General features: G+C 48.7%; 3 protein-coding genes across 12 annotated transcripts in view; 1 reads left to right on the forward strand and 2 right to left on the reverse strand.

The window, feature by feature from the left end:
- Positions 1 to 12,788, reverse strand: part of ACIN1 (apoptotic chromatin condensation inducer 1) — a 32,589-nt gene extending 19,801 nt beyond the window's left edge. For 2 of the 10 annotated variants that reach the window (XM_058666212.1, XM_058666211.1), the window contains exons 1-5: positions 12,542 to 12,788; positions 11,078 to 11,143; positions 9,131 to 9,242; positions 8,622 to 8,753; positions 2,158 to 2,246 (exon numbers count right to left, since the gene is read on the reverse strand). In XM_058666212.1, the coding sequence (XP_058522195.1) occupies positions 2,158 to 2,246; positions 8,622 to 8,753; positions 9,131 to 9,242; positions 11,078 to 11,143; positions 12,542 to 12,721 (579 nt within the window). In that variant the 5' untranslated portion in view covers positions 12,722 to 12,788. Of the gene's footprint in view, positions 1 to 2,157; positions 2,247 to 8,621; positions 8,754 to 9,130; positions 9,243 to 11,077; positions 11,144 to 11,261; positions 12,018 to 12,154; positions 12,488 to 12,541 lie in introns of those variants that run through there. The other 8 variants (XM_058666210.1, XM_058666209.1, XM_058666216.1 and 5 more) reach the window with 7 other exon arrangements.
- C6H14orf119 (chromosome 6 C14orf119 homolog) lies at positions 12,655 to 15,517 on the forward strand. The gene is made up of 2 exons (XM_012926869.2): positions 12,655 to 13,189; positions 14,530 to 15,517. Exon 2 carries the CDS (start codon positions 14,531 to 14,533, stop codon positions 14,957 to 14,959), a length of 429 nt encoding a protein of 142 aa, XP_012782323.1. The 5' UTR covers positions 12,655 to 13,189; position 14,530; the 3' UTR covers positions 14,960 to 15,517.
- A 171-nt stretch (positions 15,518 to 15,688) lies between these two features.
- Positions 15,689 to 20,556, reverse strand: CIROP (ciliated left-right organizer metallopeptidase). Its single transcript, XM_058665401.1, has 14 exons — positions 20,232 to 20,556; positions 20,022 to 20,115; positions 19,881 to 19,932; positions 19,455 to 19,598; positions 19,056 to 19,181; positions 18,778 to 18,862; positions 18,489 to 18,634; positions 18,240 to 18,414; positions 18,023 to 18,092; positions 17,851 to 17,947; positions 17,497 to 17,769; positions 17,090 to 17,319; positions 16,725 to 16,904; positions 15,689 to 15,863 (listed from the first exon to the last, which is right to left on the reverse strand). The coding sequence occupies exons 1-14, from the start codon at positions 20,554 to 20,556 to the stop codon at positions 15,689 to 15,691; spliced, it is 2,172 nt and encodes a 723-aa protein (XP_058521384.1).
- Positions 20,557 to 22,023: the final 1,467 nt, after the last annotated feature.

Below are 22,023 nucleotides of genomic sequence, written 5' to 3' on the forward strand. Positions count from 1 at the left end.
AGTGGGGCTGCCAGGATTAGAACTGGTGCCCATATGGGATCCTGGCACGTGCCAGGCCCCCGGAATTTTATTTCTTTAAAAATATTCAAAAATGGGGCCCGATGCGATGGCGTAGTGGTTAAAGTTCTCGCCTTGCACGCGCCGGGATCCCATATGGGTGCCGGTTCTAATCCCGGCGCCCTGTTCCCATCCAGCTTCCTGCTTGTGGCCTGGGAAAGCAGTCGAGGACAGCCCAAGGCCTTGGGACCCTGCATCCGCTTGGGAGACCCAGAAGGGCTCCTGGTTCCCGGCTTCAGATCAGCACAGTACCAGCCTCTGTGGTCACTTGGGGAGTGAATCATAGGATGGAAGATATTTCTCTCTGTCTCTCTTCCTCTCCTATATGTACTTGGCTTTGCAATAAAAATAAATAAATCTTAAAGAAAAAAAAAAAAGAAACAAATATCAGAGCCCGCCTCGGTAGCCTAGTCTTGAGAGTTATTAGGAGTCGCCCCAACAAGGCTGCAGCTCCCACTGGTTTATGTGGCCAAGTGTCTGGTGGGCAGGATTGGGATGGGTTCCAACACCCACTGGTTTGTGTAGAAGATGGGACTCGAGGCAGAACTGACCAGCAATCACAACCACCAGCATATGCATAGGCTGACAGGGGTGACAGTCTGTGCCAGACCCTGTACTGCCAAGAATTTGGTCTGGGATTACTTCAGATGAAGTTTCTTTGGGCATCCCCCCAATTGAACTGCTGGACTCAGAACCCCAACCATGAACAGAAATGTAGATTCCATGGTCTGACCATGGAGTCCACGTATCAAAGCTGAGCCTCCTCAGTGTCACAGACGGAGCAGTGGACAGCAAATCCAGGTGCACATGGAGGATATGGCAGTCCATCAGAACCTGCAGAGGACACCTGGTACCACAACTGATGACAGAACAAATCAATCAACTAGTCCAGCCAAGGATTGGCAGTGAAAATTTGGGCAAGTGGAGATGCTAAGCTGACCTATGTCAATCAGTAGATTCTGAAGAGATTTCATCATGCACAAAATGGCAAGATCGGCAGCAATTCAGAACAGTTGAATTATCGAAACCACTTGAGCAGTGGCCTCGGAGCATGCCCAAACTGGAGACCCTGGGGTGGGTGGGATGGTGGATGTGGCTTCTCCCTTTTTCTCTCCTCTTTCCAAAGATACAGGAAGGAAAAAAGGGAATGTGGAAACAATGGTAGCTCTTGACCCTTTGAACCATAATCAACTATGTAAAGATCACCAAAAAAAAAAAAAAAAAAAAAAAAAAACCTGGGCCCGGCACAATAGCTTAGTGGTTAGGGTCCTTGCTTTGAACACACTGGGATCCCATATGAGCACTGGTTCCAATCCTGGGAGCCTCGTTTTCCCATCCAGCTCCCTGCCTTTGGCCTGGGAAAGCAGTAGAGGACGGCCCAAGATTTTGGGACCCTGCACCCGCATGGGAGATCCGGAGGAGGTTCCTGGCTTCGGATCAGCTCAGCACCAGCCGTTGCAGTCACTTGGGGAATGAATCATCGGATGGAAGATCTTCCTCTCTGTCTCTCCTCCTCTCTGTATATCCTTCTTTCCAATAAAAAATAAATAAATCTTAAGAAAAAAAAAAAAAAAAAAAGAAATATCAGGGCCTAGCACGGTAGCCTACTAATTAAAGCCTTGCCTTGCATGTGCTGGGATCCCATAAGGGCACTGGTTCTAATCCTGGATGCCTGCTTCCCATCCAGCTCCCTTCTTGTGGCCTGGGAAAGCAGTCGAAGATGGCACAAGGCCGTGGGACCCTGCATCCGTGTAGGAGACCTGGAAGAAGCCTCTACCTCCTGGCTTTGGATTGGCTCAGCTCTGGCTGTTGCAGCCATGTGGGGAGTGAATCAGCAGATGAAAGATCTTTCTCTTTGTCTCTCCTCCTTTCTGTAAACCTGACTTTGTAAGAAAAATAAATCCTAAAAATAAATAAATAAAGCTACTTATAAATGTGGGGGTCAAAGTAACTAAATGAACAAACAAAAACAAAAACCATGAAAAATCTGAGACATAAAATGACCCAGTGATCTGGAGTCCATTTCTAGAAGTGTGAGGAAGAAAGGGAGGAGTTGGCTACGGGGCCCCGTGAGGCGAGCCTGGCTGCGTCTGGAGTCACCTGTCTCACGCGGGAGGAGCGCCTTTCCCCTTTCCTCGGCTTCTCGTCATCAGAGTCACCTTTCTCTTCAGAAACAGAGGAGCCTTTTCCTAGTAAATGAAAGGAAATCAAGTCAGGCTCATGATAGCAGCATTCATTCACAGTTTTCTAAAGTCAGTTCCCAAAATCCAAGTAATCACTGCAGGAGCTGGTCAGGATAGATCTGTAATTTCTTTCACTTCTGTGCTCAAGACAAGATTTTCTATATTCATACATCAAACGCCTTCAGGAACAGTGATAATTCCTGCTGTGCCTGTCCAGAATTTTTTCAAAACCTGTCTTATTCACATCAAACTCCAGTAAAAGTAAAATAACTTCCAAGGACCTTAAATTGTCTAGCGGAGATGTACAAACACAAGTTCATGCACTTCTATAAATTCTTAATTAGTTTAAGATTTCATCATTTTTATGTCCTTTTTTAGATTGCCTATTGTTATTACTTCTGAGTTTTGACCAAACTTTTGCATCTAAATTTTACTCTTTTTGAAAGATTTATTTATTTTTATTGGAAAGGCAGATATAGAGAGAGGAGGGGAGACAGGAAGATCTTCCATCTGATGGTTCACTCCCCATGTGACCACAATGGCTGGAGCTGTGCCAATCTGAAGCCAATCTGAAGCCAGGAGCTCTTCTGGGTCTCCCACGCGGGTGCAGGGTCCCAAGGATTTGGGCCATCCTAGACTGCTTTCCCAGGCCACAAGCAGGGAGCTGGATGGGAAGCAGAGCCGCCGGGATTAGAACTGGCGACCATATGGGATCCCAGCACGTGTAAGGTGAGGATTTTAACCACCATGCTATCACACCGGGCCCACATCTAAATTTTATATTTAATTTGTACAATCACAAAACAAAAAATAAGTAATTAGATGAGTGGTTTTTCAGACCCTGAAGTTCCCAGATCATTTCAAGCAACCCGGACAGGGATTCAAAACAGCTCCTTTTTTTTTTTCTTTAAGTTTTTTTTTTTTTTTATTGGAAAGTTAAACATACAGAGAGAAAAGAAAAAAATGTTCCACCTGGTGATGATTCACTCCCCAAATGGATGTAATGGCTGGAGCTGAGCCAATCTGAAGCCAGGAGCTCCTTCCACATCTCCCATGTGGATAACATGGTCCCAAAGCTTTGGACCATCCTCAACTGCTTTCCCAGGTCATAAACAGGGAGCTGAATGGGAAATAGAGCAGCTGGGACACGAACTGGTGCTCATATGGGATCCTTGTGGTTGCAAGGTTAGGATTTAGCCACTAGGCTATAGAACTGGGCTCCAATCAATTAGTTCTTTTTTTTTTCCCCTAAAATTTATTTATTTTTATTGCAAAGTCAGATATATAGAGAGGAAGATCTTCTCTCCAATGATTCACTCCCCAAGTGACCACAATGGCTGGAGCTGCGCTGATCCAAAGCCAGGAGCCAGGAGCCTCTTCCGGGTCTCTTGCATGGGTGCAGGGTCCCAAGGCTTTGGGCCGTCCTTTACTGCTTTTCCAGGCCACAAGCAGGGAGCTGGATGGGAAGTGGGGCTGCTGGGATTAGCCCATATGGGATCCTGGCACATTCAAATCGAGGACTTAACTGCTAGGCCACGGCGCCAGGCCCCTTTCAATTCGTTCTTATACATTAGGTCTCAAGGTGAGAGACATTTTTTAAGAAAAATATAAAAAGTTCTGTTAAAAGAACCTGGGGACCCGGAATAAGTTCCTGGTTCCTCACTTTTGTCTGGCGCAGCACTGGGTATTACAACCATCTGGGAACGTGCACCAATAGATGGAAGTTCTCTTTCTCTGTAACTCAATCCTGTCTCCCATTTCAATCCAGCTTCCTGTTATCATGCCTGAGAAGCAGCAGTTGATGTCCCCTCTCCACCACTGACATGGGAGACCTGGATGGATCCTGACTGCTGGCTCCAGCCTGATATCTGGCTGTTACAGGCATGTGGCAGTGAACCAGTGGTAGGAAATACTGTCTCCTGTTTTGCCTCTGTCTCTGAAAAAAAAAAAAAAAAAATTTTGAGATTTATTTATTTTCATTGGAAAAGCAGATTCAGAGAGAGAAGAAAAGACCTGAAAGATCTTCTATCTGCTGGTTCACTCCCCAAATGGCTATAGTGGCCGGAGGTGATTTAAAGCCAGGAGCCAGTAGTCTCCCTGGATTCTACTACATGGGTGCAGAGTTCTAAGGACCTAGACCATATTTCACTGTTCTCCTAGGCCTTAAGCAGGGAGCTGGATGGAAAGTGGAACAGATGGGACAAGAATTGGGAACCTACATGGGATGCTGGTGCTTAGAGGTGGAAGATCAGCCAGTTGAGCTATAGCTCTGGCTCCTGTCACTCTGCTTTTCAAATAGCAAATAAATCTTAGCACAAAAACAAAACAAAACAAAAAACAAAAACAAAAGCTTAGGGTTCAGCACAATAGCCCAGTGGCTAAATCTTCACCTTACATGCGCAGGGATCCCATACAGATGCCGGTTCTTGTTCTAGCTGCTCCACTTCCAATCCAGCTCCCTGCTCCTGGCTTGGGAAAGCAGTTGAGGATAGTCCAAAGCCTTGAGTCCCTGCACCTGCATGGGAGACCCAGAAGAAGCTCCAGGTTCCTGGCTTTAGATCAGCTCTGGTTATTGTGGCCACTGGAGAGTGAACCAGGATGCAGATCTGTCTCTCTTTCTGTCTGTAATTCTGCCTTTCCAATAAAATAAATAAATCTTTAAATAAATAAAAACAAAATGAAATAAAAATGAAGATTGCTATGGCACAGGAGGTTAAGCCTCTGTCTGAGTGCCAACATCCCATACTGGCACTGGTCTGAGTCCTGGTTGCTCCACTTCTGATCCAGCTTCCTGACAACATGCCTAACAGAACAGTAAAAGATGGCCCAAGTGCTTGCGCCCTGCACCCATATGGGAGACCTGGAAGAAGCTCCTGGCTTTGGTCTTGCCCAGTTCTGGCCACTGTGGCCACTTGGGGAGTGAACCAGCCAATGGAATATCTGTCTTTTCTTTTTCTCTGCAAGTCTACCTTTCAACATATATATACACATATACATACATACACACATATATATATAAAGATACAAAAATACCTGGTTCCGGGCCCGGCAGGGTGGCCTAGCGGCTAAAGTCCTCGCCTTGAACGCCCCGGGATCCCATATGGGCGCCGGTTCTAATCCCGGCAGCTCCACTTCCCATCCAGCTTCCTGCTTGTGGCCTGGGAAAGCAGTCGAGGACGGCCCAGGGCCTTGGGAAGGACCCTGCACCCATGTGGGAGACCCGGAAGAGGTTCCTGGTTCCCGGCATCGGATCGGCTCAGCTCCAGCCCGTTGTGGCTCACTTGGGGAGTGAAACATCGGATGGAAGATCTTCCTCTCTGTCTCTCCTCCTCTCTGTATATCTGGCTTTGTAATAAAATAAATAAATCTTTAAAAAAAAAAAAAAAGAAACAAGCAAACAAAAAACCTTAGTTTTTCTATTTCAGGATCCATTCCTCATTTTCAAATTACATTTAGAGCCAAGACAGCCTTTTTCTAAAAATATTCCTTACCAATCATGGCCTCTATTAGGAATTTTAAATAGTTCCCTGTCACTTTATTTAGTTAAAACAAAAAATCTCATACTTACTGGCTCTATTGCATTGCCCCATCTAACTTTTCATTTATTATTTATTTACTTATTAAACTTTTTTTAAAGATTTATTTTTTATTACAAAGTCAGATATACAGAGAGGAGAAGAGACAGAGAGGAAGATCTTCCGTCCGATGATTCACTCCCCAAGTGAGTGCAACGGCCGGTACTGTGCGGATCCGAAGCCAGGAACCAGGAATCTCTTCCGGGTCTCCCACGCAGGTGCAGGGTCCCTCCCAAAGCGTTGGGCCATCCTCGACTGTTTTCTCAGGCCACAAGCAGGGAGTTGGATGGGAAGTGGAGCTGCCGGGATTAGAACCAGCGCCCATATGGGATCCCGGGGCGTTCAAGGCAAGGACTTTAGCCACTAGGCCACGCTGCCGAGCCCAAGCTTTTTTTTTAATGTGAACGGCAGAGTTATAGAAAGGGAAGGGAGGAGAAACAAAAAGAACCTCCAGAGCCCGGCGCAGTGGCCTAGCGGCTAAAGTCCTCGCCTTGAACATGCCAGGATCCCATATGGGCACCGGTTCTAATCCTAGAAGCTCCACTTCCCATCCAGCGCCCTGCTTGTGGCCAGGGAAAGCAGTCAAGGATGGCCCAAAGCCTTGGGATCCTGCACCCACGTGGGACCCTCAGAATAAGCTCCTGTCTTCAGATTGGTGCAGTGCCAGCTGTTGCGTCCACTTGGGGAGTGAATCATGGGATGGAAGATCTGCCTCTCTGTCTCTCCTCCTGTCTTTATATCCGCCTTTCCAATAAAAATAAATAAATTTTTTAAAATAAATCTTCCATCCACTGGTTCACTCCTCAAATGACCCCAACAGCCAGTGCCGAGCAGATGTGAAGCTGGGAACTAGCAACCTCCTCTTGGTCGCCATTGTGGTTGCAGGGTCCCAACGACATAAGCCATCTTCCACCTTTCCAGGAGCATTAGTAGGGATCTGGATGGGAAGTATAGCAGCTTGTAACGCAAATTGGTGTCCTTAAGGGATCCAAATGTGCAAGTGAAGGATCAGCCTACTACACCACCACACCAGATTTTTTTCCTTTATTTTTGAAAAGTGTATTAGTTTCATTTATTTGAAAGGCAATACATAAACAGAGAATGAGAAAAACAGAATTCTATCTGCTAGTTCACTCCTCAAATCTACCACCTTTCCATATACCTGTTTAAAATTGTTTTCTATGAGTATTTCTGAACATGACACACCTTACTCTAGCTAGATCAGTCTACTACCTCGCCTTTAAAAATACCCGATTCATGCTGGGTGTTACGGTTCTGTGAGTTAAATCATTACTTGGGATGCCTGTGTATTCCATGCCAGGGTAACAGTTTGAGCAAGTTCTGGCTGCTCTGCTTCTGACTCAGCTAGCTTCCTGTTAATGCATCCTGGGAAGCAGCAGACACTTCCTGAAGTGCCCTGATGCCTGGCTTAGTCCTGGCCATTGCAGCCACTTGGGAATAAATCGGGAATGAAAGATCTCTCTGGGTAACTGACCTCCAAGTAAATAAATTACACTTTAAAAAATTATTTTTGACTGTCTTTTATTTGAGAAGAAATACTGACATTTTTCAGACGTGTTTTCCTACGGTGGGCATTTGGCTTAGCAGTTAAGCCACTGCTAAGGATTTCCACATTCCATTCCACATCAGAGTGCCCGGTTTAAGTCCCTGTTTTTCTGCCTCTGATTCAGCTTCCTGCTAATGCAGTCCCTGGGGAAGCAGCGGGTATGGGTACCTGGGTCCCTGCCACCCATGCAGGAGACCTGGATTGAGTGCCTGGCCTCTGGCCTTGTCCTGGCCTCGCCCTGGCTGTCAGGCATCGCAGACATCACAGAAGATGGGAGATCTCGCTGCCATTCAAAAAAAAAAGTGCTTTTCTTTTCCTTCCATATTTTTACAAGTAGGGAAAAAACACAGTGTTGAGGGTGAGGGTCTATTGCTCATATGTGAGGAGAAGAGTGGTCCCAGAGGAACTTACTAATAATTCAACAGTTGGATACTATTAATTTACATTCTAAAAATACTGAACATGGAGAGGACCCTCTCCATTAACAATGATGACTCAAAATATGTGTTAACTTACATGCCAGCTTCCTTCATCTACCTGTTCACATGTGTCAAATATATTTTAAGATAAAGTCTTGAAAGTATACTGTCAGTGTATCTTAGCTATCTTTGTGGATTTCTATACTGCAAAATAAGACACTTATTTCTTATTCACTTTGCATGAACTAATGGTTAGAGCTCCCTGTAACATGTTCGCCCATCAGTGCTTCACCCCCAATGCCTTAGCATTTGGCACAACCGTAAGTAATGGTGTAATTAAGTAATATCTATTGCCTCACTGGACTGTAAGTTTCTCTGGACAGACTCATCTTTTTCCTAGAGTCTAGTGCATGCTTGGTATACAACAGGCATGCAATAGAAATTTGTTGAATGAATTACAAAATTACAGTCCTCTTTTGCCCAATTTGGGAAAACAGTGGCATGTGCAACACATAATACATGCAACTAGTGAGGAGACAAAAGAGAGCGGTGACTTAAGTAAGTGTGAAGAGGCTGAAGACGTCAGGATGAGAAAGAACTATCCTGCTTCACCAAACACTGAGAAGGTAATATAACACGCAGGTGAAAAAAAGGATTTCAAAAGGGACAGAATTTCCATGAAACACAAATGGCACATACTGACGCCAGAGAATTTCCCTGCAATTTTCATGGTGACTTAGCGTGAAAGGAGGCTTAACTACCTCCCCCCACCAACTACGCAGGACTGACCCAATAGCGCAGTGGGGAGGGAGATACGTACTGGACGTAGGGCTGGGCGAATGTCTGCTGAGTTCCAGCTCTGGTCTCTCCAGGCTGCTCTGAAAATCAGGAGGCAGCAGGGAAGCCACTCCCTCAGGATGGAGCATCTCGTCCTCCGACTCAGCTGAAGCTTCTGCAAAGCAGGGCGGGAGTGCAGGGCTCAGCGCATGGGGACAAGCAGAGGGGCGAGGCACATCAGGAGATCACACACACACTCACTAAGGGGAGAGCTGCATACAAAGAAAAACTCCCCAGGATTAAGCTCCACCTCATCTAACTGGCAGCTTCATTTACTCAAAATGTTTCCTGTTGGCAGGAATCCTCTAACAAGATGGTTAAATGAAGTGTCCTCTTTCCTGACAAAAGCAAACAGGAACTCAGCTGGCTCCAGAAACTAACAGTAAATAAGTGGCCGTCAGACACTCCCGAAACTGCCTAATGAGGCTCCTTGACAGGGACAGGGACACAAATGAAGCACCTGGACTCTGAAGCGGCCACCCTGGGACTTACCTTCGAGCTCGGCGGCTTCCCGAGCTTCGCGTTCCAGACGCTGCCTCAGCAGCTCCTGCTGCTTTTCCAGATACTGCTTTATGAAACTGTTCTGGCTCATTTCTTCACCAATCTATGTAGAAGAAATGGAAAAGGGTCTAGGAAAAGAAACCAGCTATAGGTAGGCAAGCGTGAACATTCCACAGAACAAAGGCCTACACCTGCTAGCTGGACCCAAGAACAACACCCAACAGCTTTTACAGTAAGGACCAAAACAGATAGTCCTGCAAGTCACAAAGGTGCAGAACTGCATTTGAACTTTTAAATTAAACATCACATCCAACCAAAGATGCTGATGTGCAAATAACTTAAAAACAAAAATTCCTGTAACCGTGCCTTTTAATTCATATATTTAAATAATCTGGAACATTATCTAAATCTGAAGTTTCCTTTCAGTCATGACACAATGGAAAGGGACAACAATTTAGCAATTCCTCCAAATGTCATTCTCTACCAATCCAGGCAACATTCTGTCAAACTTCTACAAGATTCAAGTATGGTATTTAAAAATTAAATCTAAAAGTAAAATCAAGAGACTAAGCATCAGTGAGATACCCACTCTGCGTTGCGACACAGCTGGGACTCCATTTTCTTTGGATGAAGCATAATCCTTGATACAATACCTAAAATCTAGAAGCTTAGCCTTTCTCCCTATAACACGGATCCCTTTTCTGCCCTCCAGCTTTCTCTTTCCAAGTCCTCCCCTGGAATCATCTTAGTATGATCTACTGGAGGACCAAGAAAAAAGGAAAACAAAATCTGAGTAAGCACTTCCCATTCCTAAGCATATTAAGTGCTTGTTTTCAGCTACAGCAGAAATGAGTCTCTGGGTGCTCAACTGACAGGAATCAAGCCTGGGCAGTACCTATCAGAGAATACGCAAGTTTGCTGCAAACTGTAAACTGACTAACTTAGGCAGCTCTTATCCTTTGTGAAGTACTTAGCTAAACCTCTGGAAGTTGGCTAGATGATCCTTACAGCCTAATAGGTGACAACAGGGGAATAAAAAGGCTCTCTTGTTTTCCACAGTACCCCGGAACTTCATCTGGCAATGGTGCTGTGCACCACTGCTTTAATACAGACCTAGATTTTTCCTCTAAGAGCATGGTACATGTTATACTGAGGTGATTTTTAAATCAAAAGGGATCTTAAGAGATTGTGCATTCTAAGAATTGTTTGTAACTGTAGAATGGTTTCTTCAAAGCAATTCTCAAGCAGAACTTGGTAGATAGTAGATCTAATCTAATGTAAGAGGCAGTAGGAATCTTGTTTACTTGGAATTAAGCATCCATCTTCCCTAGTGCGCCCCTCCCCCAAAAGCAGCTCCACAAAAGCCCAACAGAGCAGGTATAACAACTACAAACCTAACTCAACATTTTTTCATGTTACAGATAAGGAATCGGAGGAAACTGCAGCCTCCAGAGGCTAAGATTCTTGTAACCGAGCTATTAGTGATGTTTAGGGGTCATATAACATTCATAATAGTGGGTGATCTACTTGCATTCTTGGAAAAAATCATCTGTCAACCAAAGAATTCTGGATGAGAAAGTATTTTCCTACACAGTCTACTGGTGGAATACTTCATATCTGTATTCAAAAACATTAACTACTAAACCAATGGCAACTGAATGACTTCTGATCCCCTGCCACACTTCACCAGGGCCTCACCTTTCTGTACATTTCCATTTTAACAGTTACACTCCTTTGATTCTGTTCTTTAGTCCATACCCTTGCACAAAAGAGGGCGTGATTAGAATTGAGTGCCCTGTTATGAGAAAACTTCGAAACTAGGGACCTTGCAAAAATCTTGGTGAGGAACTAAGCATCAAATGTACAACACCGTGCCCATCCTTCCATGTGTACGCACATCCAAACAGCCCACTCCATCTACCGGGCCTCCTCTCTTACCTGGGAATTTGGTTGGAATGCAGCATGGGGTGTTGAGTGTTTCTGTAAATTTTCTAGCATTAGAGCCTGGTATAGAGAAGGGCAAAAGTCAGAAACTAGGAGAAAAATACCAGAAAGACCCACTATCCCTCCCCCCACCTTCCCATTTGATGCAATGCCTTAAAGGTACACTTAAACCATACACCTTTTCCAGAAACCTGAAAGACCTTTCTAGTACCATTCTCATTCATCTTCAGAAGGCCTTCAAGGGTAGCCATGGTGACTGCTCCTGAGTGGAGGGATGTGCAGGCACCTAGACACTCAATGACCTGGCCAGGTCATCAGACTGGTGACAGTGACAGCAGCAGTACTACAGCCCTTATTAACCTCTGCACTCGGACTCCTACCTCTTATAAATCCAATGGGGCAGGGAACATCAAACACTCAAAACAGCTTTAAATACATGAAGCCGAGGCCAGGTGCTCAGTTTGGCTTCACTGTGTTACAGGGTCTAACTGTGACCCAGGATTCCAGCTACTTGAATGAACTTGTGTAATTTCTAGGAGAGGAACCCTGAGACTTAGCATGTTTCCGAGATTTTCAAAGCAGTCGCGAAAGAAAAGGACAATTGCAGACCAGGGAATCTGTGGCTTGCCCTCATCCACACCCCCCACTCAAAACCGCCAGCTTCTGTGCTAGCAACGGTCTGCGACTCTCTCCGGCCAACCCCTAGCCGCAAAATCGGCACTACCTGCCACGTATGCTAATGAACTCTAATCAAAACCGGACACATCCTCCTCTCACTCCGTCCACACCAAGCCTATACACACGGTTCACTAGCTCATGACAAACCCACCCTAACCTGCTCAAGCCCATCCAAATCCCTCAACGTAAACCAACTGCTCTCACCACTCCCAACGGTATTCACCAAACTCTCACCGACCCAAACTGCTCCCGGATTTCCTACAGCCACCCCTGGCTTCAAATCCAGGTTTCTCCTCAGCTCACTCCCTCTCTCACCAGGCAGACATTTTATCCCACCCCAACCCTCAGCTAGCAGATACGGACAGCACATCCACCCCCTCCACCCAGCTATACCCCTAACTCCGACCCAGCCCAACTCGCCCCCGGCAGGCCAGCAACGCCGGTGGTAGTAGTGGGATTTAACTCCTTCTGCAGCGCATGCGCCAAGGCCACAGACACAAACAAGGAGGGGGTGGGGGAAGGAGGAAGGAGCTTAAGACACTCCGGGAGAGTAGCGCGCGCCCTCCCATTTTGGGCTCGCGCCGCTGCCGTTAAGGCGGGAACGGGCGCGATCTCAGCTCCAGCGCGAGCCGCACCAACCACCGTGCGCGCGGGGAGCAAAGCTCGCGCTGGCGGCCTCGGAGCTCGCGCCGAGCCCGGACACTGCGCCTGCGCCGCGGCACAGACTCGTCTCTACCGGGTCCGCTCCCCTCCGACACCCCGGTAATGCCGACTCCTCACCCCTTTGAGCCGTTTAACCAGGGCACTCTTCTGCCCGCTCTTGGCTAGGCCTCGCTGCTCCAGTGCGGCCTTCAGGTCGGTCACCCGCAACGCCTGAAGAGGCTTCCCGTCCAGAGTCACCTCCTCCAGCTCCGCCATCTTGCGTGAGGTACTCGGGTCCGTCCCGACGGCTTCGGGCATCTTCGGTAATTTCCGCCAACGCCCTTCGAACGGATCGAGCTGGCCCCGCCCACTGCCGTAGTCTACGCCTCGATTACCACTCAGCACTCCCCGGGTTCTTCCGTAACTATTCGGGTGTTTCCGTCTTCACGTCGGCGCCAATCGGTTCTTCCTATCCGTCCTGCTTCTCCCCCTCCCGCGGCCTGCTTTCAGGCTCGGTTATCTTCGTTTTGACGAAGCTTTGACTCGAAGGTGTTCGGAAGCGCTCGAGGCTAGCATAACCATAATCGGATGTGCTCGGCTGTTTCCGGACCTGTCGCTGGCGCGCTGGGGAGCTTGGGGCTTCGGGGTTGGTCCCGTACCGGAAGTGCGTGGGCAGCCGGGCTGGCCCTGTTTAGGATTTTCAGGAAACATGGAAGCGGCTGCGGCAGCCGGATCCTAAAGGACTCTCGGGACGTTCTCCGGGGACGCTTTGAGAGGAAAGGGTAGGTAAGCAAGGCAGCAGGCTCTCTTCGGGTCTGGTTGCACTCCATGTTTGCGGGCTACCCCTTAGTAGGAAAAGCTTCATATTTGCTTACGGAAACTCCCCCCCCCTTGCCCTGAATTCCTGCCATATCCCCGTTTAAGGTTACGTTGCTATTTTGAGGGGGCAGTAAATGTTATATTAAACATAAAAGTTGTTTATGGTATGTGAATTGCCATACAGCAGTACTCGTGTGCATAGATCAGAATTTTTTGCACCAAAATTAATCTTATCTTTTTTTAATAAAACTTTTTCTTTAAAGATTTATTTTATGTTTATTTGAAAGGCAGATTTTGCTGAGAGAAGGAGAGACATAGAGAAAGATCTTCCATCTGCTGGTTCACTCCCCAAGTGACCACAACGGCCAGCACTGAGCCGATCCGAAGCCAGGAACCAGGAGCTCTTCCAGGTCTCCCACAAACAGGGAGCTGGATGAGAAGTGGGGCTGCTAGGACACAAACTGGCACCCAAATGGGATCCCGGCACATGCAAGGCGAGGACTTTAACCACTACGCTACCACACCAGGCCCTAAACTTACCTTTCTGTGGACGCTTTCAAGTGCTGTTCCCTATTAGATCTCTAGGCCAGCATACCAACTCAACTATATTTTCAGAGTCTTGTGTAAACCCCTGGCTTCTCATTTCTCCTTGCTGTCTTCAATGTTAGGTGGGGCCTGACCTTCCATCTGCTCTTTTAATTTTCCCTGGTGCTTTACGGAAAATGTGAGGTAATGGATATTAGGAAGTTTGGGACACATTTCCTGGGTTCTGTATGCTTTGCGAAGAGGCTATTTGATTATAGATGATGATTTTGTATGTGTGTGTATGTGTCTGTGTGACTGTTTATGGCTCTGTTTATGGTCAATATGTAAGCCCTAACTAGCTTCGTGTACTAAATTTAGAAGTGTGTATGTTTTCATTTTAGAGTTGTATTGAAACAACAGTGTTTTGTTTTTCTTTTTTCTTCTTCTTTACCCAAATTGGAACATAGACGTAGGAGGGAGAGAATGAGCGAGAGATGCTAGTTGCTTCTAGATTCTATAAAGAAAGAAGGAGTGATTAGGGAAGGGAATGAGTTTGAGGAAGAGAGGAAGGTGGTAAATGTGAAACGCAGTTACTCTTGGGTGACTTCTGTAAGGTAGTTGGACAATAGCCTAAATAAAGGACCCAGTTTTCTTGTAAACTCAGTTGATGAAAAGTAATTGTGCCTGTAGCTGCTGATTGAGTGCACTGATTCCTCGGTGCTGGGAAGTTGCATCCTGGCTGCTCCATCCTGTGAGAGTGTAACAGCACGTTTCTGTTTCAGGATGCCGCTGGAATCCTCCTCTTGGTCGCTGCCACTTTCCATGCCTTCACCCCTGCCCTCGGTCCCACAGGGTGCTGCTGACTCTTCCCCTCCCCCAATGTCTTACATCACCTCCCAGGAGATGAAGTGTGTCCTCCACTGGTTTGCCAGTTGGTCGAATCCGCAGCGGGAACGTTTCCTACAGGACCTGGTGGCTAAGGCAGTACCCGGGAAGCTGCAGCCGTTGCTCGAGGGTCTGGAGCAGCTCACCGTGTCTGGGGCCAGCCAACCGCCTTGCATCTTTGAGTGTCAGCTACGTCTTTGGGATCAGTGGTTTCGAGGCTGGGCTGAGCAGGAACGCAACGAGTTTGTCAGGCAGCTGGAGGTCACTGAGCCAGACTTCGTGGCAAAGTTTTACCAAGCAGTGGCCGCTACTGCTGGTAAGGACTGACCACTAAGCATTCAGATCAAAGAGAGTAACCACAGTGAGTGGGCAAGGCTGTGACTATACAGCGAGGATTCAGGTGTGTCCCTCGGGAGGCTGGGGATGTGACCCAGGAGCTGACTAGACCTTGCTGTCCACATGAACACGTCTGTTACACTGTTGTGAATGTATTCAAGTAAATCCAGATCATGTCTGTCTCATGGCTTGCTTCTTTCTAAGAGATGTCAAACCCTCAAGAATTTGATAGTTAATTGGCAATTATAAGCAGAAGGAAATCTGTATGTTATAACTCAAACTCTCCTGCTGGCCCGTGAGAAATACAGTCATGGAAAATTCAAGAGAGGGATACAATTACTTCTTCTTATACACTGTGTGTATTTGAACCCAAATAATATAAATAATAATGACCTTTTTCTAAAAGCACACTTGATATTCTTGGAGATGGTAGCGGCATTCCTGTTCTGTCAGTTTGTTGTACAGTATTGTGAAGATTGACACCCTTTGTAGGGTGAACAGTTTATTTTTTTGTATCAAAATAAAAAATGAATCTTCATGGTCCTAAGACTCCACCTTTTTTTGTTGTTGCTGTTGGAAGACACAAAGATATCTGGGGGAAGTCATTGCAGTGACAGTAAATGTAAGAGCACACAGTAGATGGATTTCCAATGAAAGGTGGTTGTCTTCCAAGAAAGGACCCTCCACCCGCTCTTTGTCATGCTTCGGGAAACACTTCCCTTACACTTTGGCTGGGCCCCTTGTACTGTGGATCTCTTGTGGGTGGCCAGAGGTGGATGGTCCTACCCGAAGAGAAGCTCGTTTCTGGTAAGCCATGGTTCCTAGCATCCCCCCTAGAATGAGCAGCATCAGGCAGAGTCCAGTGGAGAAGTAATGATCCGAGGTGGCCGGTAACCTATGAACATAGAAGGTAATGTTTGGCCTGGAATAATATCTTGGCTCAGAGGGAGACAAGCTGTACCTTTTATGCTTGGGACACACAAAGACTTGCTTTATCTAAACATTGTGCCCAACAGGAAGTCTGTAAGAAAATAGAGAACCCAAAGGTAGGAATAAGACCAAGTCTTCCAAGCAAGTTGAGTTGTGGGAAGGAAACCTGACTAGCAGGGAGATAAGTGGCTTTAAGGAAAGTATCAGAAGACTGAGGGTTGGCTAGCTGGACATGGTACCTGGGTAGTATTTTCTAAATAAGAGCCCTAAGTCCTCAAGATGGGGCAGTTGCTCCACCATGCTGTGCTGGGTGAGTCACTAGTGATGGACTTGGGAACATCATGACAGTTTGGGAACTTTTTGAAAATAGGCAGCCCTGGGCCCGGCGGCGTGGCCTAGCGGCTAAAGTCCTCACCTTGAAAGCCCCGGGGTCCCATATGGGCGCCGGTTCTAATCCCGGCAGCTCCACTTCCCATCCAGCTCCCTGCTTGTGGCCTGGGAAAGCAGTCGAGGACGGCCCAATGCATTGGGACCCTGCACCTGCGTGGGAGACCCGGAGGAGGTTCCGGGTTCCCAGCTTCAGATCGGCGCGCACCGGTCCGTTGCGGCTCACTTGTGGAGTGAATCATCGGACGGAAGATCTTCCTCTCTGTCTCTCCTCCTCTCTGTATATCTACAGCCTTTGTAATAAACTGAATAAATCTTTAAAAAAAAAAAAAAAATAGGCAGCCCTTACAGGGACAGTAGACACAAGTATGCTTATTAAAGTGTGGTATAAACATCTGTATAGAGATTTAGAAGAAAACTACCTGGAATATTCTCTTACTTGCTGTGCTGTGTGATAAATCTAGCTCCTCCATGGTAGACTTCTAGAGGCTTCTGCTGGAGAGACAGGGTCAGCGCTCTGTGCAGCTCAGCAGCCGAAGGCCCTTGACAGCCAGGAGCCTTCCACATGTACACGGTGAACACCAAACTGGTGGTAACTGATGGGCTGTGGAAGTGGCACCTGAATGGGTGGTTGGATCTGTCAGTGGAGGTGAAGCTCCTGGAAGGGTATATTCATGGGGCAACTGTGGGCTCAAGAAAGTGGGGTGGACAGAGTCTACAGAGGAGAGTTGTGAAGTCAAGGACTTTGACCTTCTCCATGGCCCACTGCATAAATAAATACTCAGGCTGAACTGTCCCCGTTACCTGCTGGTTCTACCTCTATTCACCACAGCCTGCAGTATCATCTCAGCCAACTCTTCTCGCTCTTCCTTCCCCAGGGAGAAGCCAGGATGCCCAGCTAATCCAAAAGACAGTTGGAGTAGCTGGTCTTGGGTAGAAGGTCTCAGAGGTGGAGAAGTAACGGTATTGAGATCTCTGTGAGTCTGACACAGCCGACCCCGAGGACAAAAGAGAAGACCATGGTAGCCAGGTATCTGTAAAGAAATACTTGGCAGGGTATACAGCCTCATGTGGAGATCAGAGTCCTGAATTTGGGTAGGTTCTTAGTCAAAATATAAATGAAGATTGAAACATGTTGGACGGTATTGCCCCTCAAACTTTTCCCGACTTTTCTGCCTGGGAACCACGATTCCGTTCCTTGTGGCTCTTACCTGTATAGCTTTTCCTGGAAGGCAGGGGACCCAAGGTGACCCCTCCACCTGCACTTGGTATAATCCCCTCTCCATGCACTGATGTAAGTAGCAGCGGCCAACGAGAGCCACTTCCATGGGGTAAGGGACCCAAGAAGGATGACTGGTTGGGTCTTCAGGGAGCAGCTCTGAAGTAAGGTTGGCAAGGAAACAGCGGCTCTGAGGAGCGTAGATCTCCCCGTGGGGATTCTCGGCCCCAGGTGGCAATCCATTTTCCGTCTTCCAGCACTCACTCTGAAGGGCAGGGTAGAAGGTAGTGCTGTTTTCACAAATGCCCTAGGAGTTGCAGGCCCACTAAGTTTTCTCTCTACTTACACCATTGGCTAAGGGCTTGTACATCCGGCATCCTTCCAGCATGGGATCTGAGGAGCAACGTCCCTTGTCCAGGTGCAGGTAGTGGCAGCCCAGCCCACTGTGTGGCAGGAAAGGCAGAGTGACCCTGGGGTCCCCAACAGCTGTACACTCCCTAACCACTCCACACACAAACCTGCCAGTACAGAAGAAGTCTGAGGAGCCAGTTGCACATGTGGTCACTAGACCAAATTCCAGGCCGGATCCTGCTTGAAGGGGAAGGAAAGAGAGAGAGCCCTTCACAAACGAAGCTGGACATCGCTGATCATACCGCTCATCCCTTGCAGCCTCTTGTCCCAATGTTGGCTTGGGTCATGAGTGTCCCTTCTAGAAAGTTCTCCCCTGTCTCTCACCTTGGCCCCACAGAAGCTCCTCTGCAGCACTGTGGTTGACCTGGTACCAGCCTGAGTCTTTGAATGCAGCCAGCGTGATTGGGTCAAGTCGAGTGCGCTGGGCACCATCGAAGGTGGCAGCCATTATAGAGCCCTGGAGTAGTCTGGCCTCCCAGTGTGAGGACCAAGGGCCCTGCTGGGAGAAGTGACAGGTAGCTGGCCCCTGCCTGGTGGCTCTCTTCATCCCTGCCCCAGCAATCCCGTTCTGACCTCTTCTTCCAAGGGCACACCTGGAGACATCCCTGACACTCCCAGGTGTTGGGCTAGACTGTGGCTCACAGCTGGAGTGATGAGAAGCAACTGGCCCCACTCGTCCCGCCTTGTCACCTGTTGCCTGGTGGAACAGTTCTCTGTCACTGAGGACACAAAGAAAAAAGGAGGCACTATGAGGAGAGAACTTGGGAGAGTTTGGGAGGCATTGGGAACCAGGAGGTAGAAAGCATGAATTCCTTTGGGGTTTGACACTGCACCATCCTCTTCCTCAGGCCTCCCTCTTTACCACTGGGTCCCCAGGGACAATCTCGCCACTTCTTGAAGAGCTGTCCAGAGAAACCCAAGGCGTGGAGCAGTTCATGTAGTGTAACCTGAAGACACAAAGACATGTGACAGCTGAGTGAGGGGGCTGGATTTGTAGTGGGGTTGCCCAGTCATCCCTCCTCACAGTTTGGAATGCCTTCTGTCTGTTCTTCAGGAGCTTCTGCTTCACGGGGAAGTGGAGTAACCTGCCCCTTCCACCCCCACCATGTTGCTTCTCCCTGCTCAGCATGCAGCAGTCACCGTGACAAGGTCCGTGTCGCTGAGGCTGGAGCTCGCGAGGTGATGGGCACAGTAGATAATGGTGCCAGCAAGCGGCCTGTCTTCTGGGTCCAGCTGGCAGTAAGCAGCATAGGCTATGACAGAGGGCTGAGGATGGGCCGGGACAGGGATGGAGGAGGTGGAAAGAAAGAAAGTGGGGTTACACAGATAGAAAGGAACCAGGGGACTTGGCAGAAGTCTCCAGCGTGGTACCAAGGAATGTCTGGGTGTGTGTGTGGGGGGGAGTAGCTTCCACCCCAACTTTATCAGCAGGATTTGTGATCCTCCAACAACCCTTTATATATTTTATACCTTTTTCCCCCTCATTAGCTTTTAAGATTGAGGGCAGGACAGAGAAAAGGAATCTGATTTGAGCCTTACCTCTTGGTGGCATTTGGAAGTGTGGGCGACTTGCACATACAGGAGAAAATCGGTGTTTTGGACCCCGGGTCCATCTGGCTGGACCTTGTGTGGGGGACCCTGTTCAGGCCACAGGGCGTATCCACGGAGATGAGCATCAGGAATCTGGCGGGGAGCACAGCGGAGCAGCTAGCTTAGCAGATGGGCTGGGACTGGGAAAGTGGGTACTAGGAGTAAGGGACAGGGCCTTGGGTTTGCCGTGGTGTCATCTCAGCATTGGATAGAACACAGAATCCTGCTTCCCTCCCCCGCCACTCAAGTCTTGGATTTAACAAGTGTAAGGTGGAGGAATGTATAGTTAAAAGCCCAGCAGCTCTACTGTGGGTGGTCTTGGAGAGGTCTAAAAAGGGCAGAGATCTTCAATCCCCACATTGAAGTGACTCTCACCTTTGCCCCCAGGCAAGTCTCTCCTTTGTACCCTGGATTCAAGAGGTTGCACCTGCCGAGGATGGATGAAGCTCTGTGGTTGGGCCCAAGCCACTGTGCGTATAGGTTCAGAAGTACACGTTCCCCATGACACAAACTCACCTGTGGTAGTTTGGGGTGCCTGGGTCTCCCCAGACAGCGAGGCAGTACTGCCCGGGGTCTCGACTCAGAAGCAGGGGTCCCTGCACTGGAATGACTGAAAAAAACCATGGATCAAGTCCGCCTTGCTGCTGTTCTCTTGCTGGGCTCACCTCCCCCTGCCTGACCTCTCAGCTCTCCACCCTCCCTGAGTCCCCTTCTTCCTCCACTCACCTGCAAGGACACCCCGGATGCGCTGAGTGGCCTCTCTCACTGCGTCCAGGGCTCGCGATCTCCCTCTGGCCCCATCCCCCCTGGGATCCCAGTCTCCATCTGATGTAGGAACCACTACGTAGCAGGTTTGTATTCGCAGGGGTTGAGGATTGTAGGAGGCAGCGGGAGAGAGAGCGGAAGAGCAGGGCTTTGGAGGAGCTTGCGTGGAAGGGGGCCTGAGCAAGTTCACAGACTTCTGGGTCTCATCGTGGAGGCACCTGCTCGCGGCGGTCCTAAGCAGTGCTGGCAGCAGGAGCAGCAGCAGCGGCCTCTGGCATCTCCCCATGATCTACCAGCTCCCTGTCCTCTGTGCCCCTCTGAACCTCTCTCTTTCTTGCTTTCCAACTGCCTTTACTTTCTCCCACATGGCTGCTTGCTTTTTCAGGATTGGAGTGTTGTTGACCAAATCTACCAGGAGGTCGGATGAGCTCCCCAGATGGAGTGCTGGGGGTGGGGGAAGGAGGAGGAAAGGGGGAGGAGGGGAACCTGCCCCTTTTGTGTTGGGAAATTCTTTCCTAATTCTTTCCCAACCCTCAGTCCCTTGTCTAAATTGCCCTGTCTTTCCCAACGGAAAACCCTGGAACCTTCTCGGAGCTCTCCAAGACGAACTGATCGAACAAAGGCAATCAGTGTGCACCTGAGGGACTGTGTGGTGGGTGTGTGTGTTGGGGGGTGTTGGGGCAGACTTTACTAAGCAGAGAGCAAACCACGCACTGCACCACCCCAGCTCTAGTGTGGCCCCTGGTGGCCTCTAGCTGAACTGCAAGTTATTCAGGGCTCTCCCCTCCCTGCGTGGGAGGCTGTTGGGATTTGGTCAGAGTTGCCTGATGTGTGTCAGAGGCTGCTGGGCGAGGTTTATGATGTTTTGGCAGGTGGAGAGGATAAACTCTTCCAGTGGACATTGTGATGGAAGATAAGTTGTGGAAGGTCCTGGTCATCCTTGCCCAGCTGTGTTTTCGGCATCCTGTTCCCCCTGCCCGGCTGCCCCTCCTCCTCCTCCTGCCTGGCTAATCCTGGCCTTTCCTGTAATTAGCTCCGGAAGCCTGTCTTTAAAAGCCTGCCTTTAACACCTCCAGCCCAAATTCCACATCGGCCAGAGGGTTCTTTCCACCTGGGGTGAGCGGCTCCGGGCTGAACGCTTCCACTGTAATTGTTGGGTTAGAGGTTTATCTTCCACACTCAGGCTCCTTTGAAGTAAGTGGCCCTGTCCGGTTTTTGAGCCCACCACCCGCCCATTGGTGCCTGGGCTAAAGGGAAGGTGCAGGGCCAGATAAGGACTAGAGTTAGATAAGGCCTGCTGAGTTCCCAGGGAGGAGCCACACCTGGGACTGGACACGTCCCCGACAAAGCCTAAGCTGATACTCTTTTTTTTTTAAAGATTTATTCATTTTATTACAGCCAGATATATACAGAGGAGAGACAGAGAGGAAGATCTTCCGTCCGATGATTCACTCCCCAAGTGAGCCGCAACGGGCCGATGCGCGCCGATCCGAAGCCGGGAACCCGGAACCTCTTCCGGGTCTCCCACGCGGGTGCAGTGTCCCAATGCATTGGGCCGTCCTCAACTGCTTTCCCAGGCCACAAGCAGGGAGCTGGATGGGAAGTGGAGCTGCCTGGACCAGAACCGGCGCCCATATGGGATCCCGGGGCTTTCAAGGCGAGGACCTCAGCCGCTAGGCCACTCCGCCGGGCCCCTAAGCTGATACTCTTAAGACTGGAGCCACACCCATTCTGCTGTGTGCCACCTATGTAA

The sequence above is a fragment of the Ochotona princeps genome, chromosome 6, assembly GCF_030435755.1.
Source record: "Ochotona princeps isolate mOchPri1 chromosome 6, mOchPri1.hap1, whole genome shotgun sequence".
NCBI lineage: Eukaryota > Metazoa > Chordata > Mammalia > Lagomorpha > Ochotonidae > Ochotona > Ochotona princeps.